General features: G+C 49.7%; 2 protein-coding genes across 2 annotated transcripts; one reads left to right on the top strand and one right to left on the bottom strand.

Moving 5' to 3' along the window:
• Positions 1–108: 108 nt before the first annotated feature.
• Positions 109–414, top strand: EPUS_04428 (uncharacterized protein; the record flags this gene model as incomplete). The annotated part of the gene is made up of 1 exon (XM_007787814.1): positions 109–414. One exon carries the CDS (start codon positions 109–111, stop codon positions 412–414), a length of 306 nt encoding a protein of 101 aa, XP_007786004.1.
• A 637-nt stretch (positions 415–1,051) lies between these two features.
• On the bottom strand, positions 1,052–1,689 carry EPUS_04427 (uncharacterized protein; the record flags this gene model as incomplete). Its single annotated transcript, XM_007787813.1, has 2 exons — positions 1,052–1,152; positions 1,212–1,689. The coding sequence occupies 2 exons, from the start codon at positions 1,687–1,689 to the stop codon at positions 1,052–1,054; spliced, it is 579 nt and encodes a 192-aa protein (XP_007786003.1).
• Positions 1,690–3,914: the final 2,225 nt, after the last annotated feature.

Here is a 3,914-nt window from a genome sequence, read left to right as displayed (position 1 = left end):
ATACGGGGACCCTTGTACCATCATGTTAATACGTAACAGATACGTATCATATATGCAGGGATTCTGACACTAGCATCTCGCTTACAACTCGAATTTCCCCACGGCGAGATGAGCGGATTCAAGTCTGGCATGATGCACCCGATGCGGCGCCTAGTGGTTGCCGGCGAAGACAATCCAGCCAACTTTGCACTACTTTTCGGCCCTGACTGGGAACGTAAAGAACAGATCAGGAAAATGCATGAAGAAGCGAGGATTACGCTGCTGCTGGCTCCGCCTACGGCATCACCGGCAGGTATGATGGCTGGATTTTGGGATGAAGGATACACGGGCCCGTGGAGACCTAGGCCACCAACGAGGGAGGAGGAGGCAAAGATTCAACAAGTCCGGGATATGGCAAGGGTAATGGGCATGTGAACTCCAGCACATGTACTTGCAAGCTCAAAGGGCCAGACATCATCGACAAGGGCTACTGGATCGGGGGCCTAGAAGCTTACCAAGTGCTAACTCAAACTCCACCAACGATGCATGATAGAGTATAGCATCTTGTCGAAAGATATATGCCGTACGTTTTGCTTGCCACGTTTTTTGATGCAACATCCTGACCACTTCTTCGTTCAGTTGTCTCCTGCCGCCAGACGTAGATGGCCATGGACACTTCAAGCTTAACAACTCTCTCCGCGCTCGCGACGCTGTGAGAGGTGTTGCAGTAGACACATATGTCTTAACAATTTTTCTAAAGGGAGGCCGGAAGCATTGATGTTACCTGATACATCTTGATCAAGAGCATTAGAGAATGACTCGCAGTTATGCTAACCTCTTGATTGACAGCGGGCTTTAAGCACTACTCCTGTCTACCTGACCCTATGAAATTCCCAATTTATTTCAAGTTCAACAGCAAAAGACTTGAACGAGATCCCATCAGAGCCCGACAAGTAGACTGCTTTTCCGAACCTGCCATCCTCATTTCTCGTGGCCCAGGCATTCTGAATCTCCAGATCACCGTCCTTCCAGGGTCTCTGTACCTACCCAATGCCACCGTGACGGTCACTCGTCATTTCCTCCCCCACCTCATGCCCAATCTCTGCAGGTAAGAGAAGAAACTTCCCGCCTCGACATCCGGGAAGGTCGATTGCCACCACGCCGCAAATGAGCCTATGTCAAGTCAGTCGGCCGCACACTGTCGTCTCTCGGGAGGCTCTTTCTCAACTCACCCTCAATGGGACCTAACTCCCCAAATCCTAACGCTTCAACAGCCCATGGCGCGAGAAGAACCAGTATCCCAATCGCGACGACAACAGCCACCGCAGCAGTGAAGACTGGGTGTTCGTGCACGAAATCAGAAGCCGCAACGGTGGCCTTGTCGGATGCCTCTTTCATGGCCCCACCCATGGCCGCCCCAGATTTCACGGCAGCGACGAGACCGTCCAGGACGCGCTTGGCGAGGCCTTCGTACCAGCCGCAGGAACGGACGATGTCTTGGACACGGCGGTCGAGATCGTGGCCGGATTTTTCGGCGGTGAAGAGGGTGGAGAGGATGGAGGCGGCGAGTTCTTCGGTGGTAGGTTGGGGACGAGTGTTCTTTTCTTCGGGGTACCTCCAACCAACCTCGGTCTTCTCGTCGTTGGTCTTGGTGTACTCGGGCTCATCCTGGCCTGTGAGGCACTCGCGGATTGCCTTGAGAAAGCTCATTTTGGGCTGGCGAGGTGGGGTTAATTTTTACAAGGCTCTGTTGGCGAGTAGTTTAGAGCAGCGGCGAAATATATTACTGGAGGTGAGCTGGTTAGCTTGTTGGGAAACCGAGCATGGAGTAGGAGTAGCCGTTTGCTTGTACACGATGCCGCAATGGTCTGTCTATTTGCTGTGCTCAGGTGCAGTGAGTGATTCAGGCCTACTACGTAAGCGGTCATGGATAAGGTGGATAAAAGTCTTGGCGGACGAGGCACAGATCAGGCATCCACTTTCAGTACTACTTCAAAGGACTTCTTGGTGAAATTAAGACTCTTGTTGTCTGGCACAAGAGGCCTTGTAGACAATGAGCTACACAAAGTCAGTTGGACCAAGAGGACCGGGGTCCCCAGTGGACCATACACTAGTACTAACTAGTAGCTTCTGTCTGACAGCATTACGTAGTATAGCGATTTTGCTATCCGACGGAGCTGGTAGAGTGGCGGGATGACCAAAGCAGACCACACTAGGGAAACCAATCCGATATATACTTGAGCCGTCATAGTAGTGTGAGAGTATAGCAATAAAATGGTTCAATTCCTATTAGCGCTTTGATGGGTTGGTCGTTTTACTCTTTTCTGTCACCAAACCAGTACTGCTGTAAATTCAGGCATGACAAAAAAGTCATCGATGTCCATCCCACCACGGACCGAATGTGGGTATTCCTCGAACCTGACAAATGGCTGAATCGGACGATGACCATAGATATGTTTAATGATGTTGCGACGCGATTTCACCGTCCGCTTTGCCAGCATCTTGGCTAGAGATTCCGGCACTTGGTGTCCAAGGTACTCACAAACATCCCTCTCATGCCGCTGGACATGAGATATACCGCGGTCGTCCTGCTCCTCTCTTGTCATGGGCTTAGTGTCTAAGACTTCCCGAAGGATAGACGCCCCAGCGTTCTATGAGATAGAACCAGACGCAAGCAATCTCCACAACCTCCCATGGTGGGAACGATGCTCTTCATATTCCCGCCCCTGTGTTGCGAGTTTCTTGCTGACTTTGGAAGCGTAGCTTTCGTGGCGCTGTTTTGGTTTTACAATCTTAATGAGCGTAGGGATACTTGTGTTTAAAGCCCGCCCGGTACACTGATTCAATGTCGCCAGCACTGTTAGAAATCCCCTGGCCAGTGCTGATCCAACCAGTCTTCGACTTATGACTCCTTCTCACTCTTCTTCTCCCCCCCTCTCAACGACTACACCCCACATCTCCAGTCTCTCATCGTCCCAGAAGGGGAATCCCCATCCAAGCTCATCTGCACTACTATGATCGTACATTTTATCCCACGCTTGCCTGTTAACCCACATACGGTCCTATCCCCAGCGAGTCGATACTGTATTTTTCACAGAACCATTTCCAACCGCCACTAGGCTGCTCGGACGCCGGCATTTGAGGTAATTGCGTAAGGATGTTTGGGTCCTGGTATTTCCTTGCTGGTGGGATGAGACCTTGGAGAAGAGTTGGATACCAATTACTGTCAAACGTCTCAAATACGCTCCCTACCCAGATATCCTGGATAGCATCGCGCCGCTTGTGCACCGGCTCCTTGGCCAGAATCTTGTCAAAGAATTGTGGGCCTAGATGTGCAAAATACTCAAGCCGGTCTCGGGTTTCACGCAAAATGTAGGATTCGTCGTCTGCATCTGGAGATGAGCCTGTTTAGGTATTATTAAAAAAAGACTGCAAAAGGATGGGAGTAGGGATACCAGTGTAGTAACGGTCCTCGATGCGGTCTCTGCTGGTTAAACTTAGATCGGTGATTTCACGTTCCCAATCAGCAGCATTACTCGGCCCATGTTTGCCGTATAGCATTCTATTTGGAACGTCTCGTAGAATAGGTAACCATCCTTGCATGAGGTAATGCCAGATGCAAGCCATCTCCAGAAATTCCCATGGTGCGAATGACGGGAGGAATCGTGTAATGGGATGTTGGCCTCGCACCCGGTTATCATAAACATCGGGTAAAATCGGGTTGTGGCCAAAAAAATTACAGTACTGTGCATTGCGAAAGTGTTGCAATTCTAAAAGAGGGCCTTTTATAAAGTTATAAAACTATATTATTTTTAAGAGAATAAGTAATTATATAACTAGCCTATTATAGCATTATTATTCTGCTATAAAAAAACTGTCAGAGGGCTATCTAGAGGATAGGCGAGCAGTAGAGGGACTTCGATAGGATAGATGGG

The sequence above is a fragment of the Endocarpon pusillum genome (assembly GCF_000464535.1).
Source record: "Endocarpon pusillum Z07020 unplaced genomic scaffold C700255, whole genome shotgun sequence".
NCBI classification, from domain to species: Eukaryota; Fungi; Ascomycota; class Eurotiomycetes; order Verrucariales; family Verrucariaceae; genus Endocarpon; species Endocarpon pusillum.
This window is presented reverse-complemented; position numbering and strand designations above follow the sequence as displayed.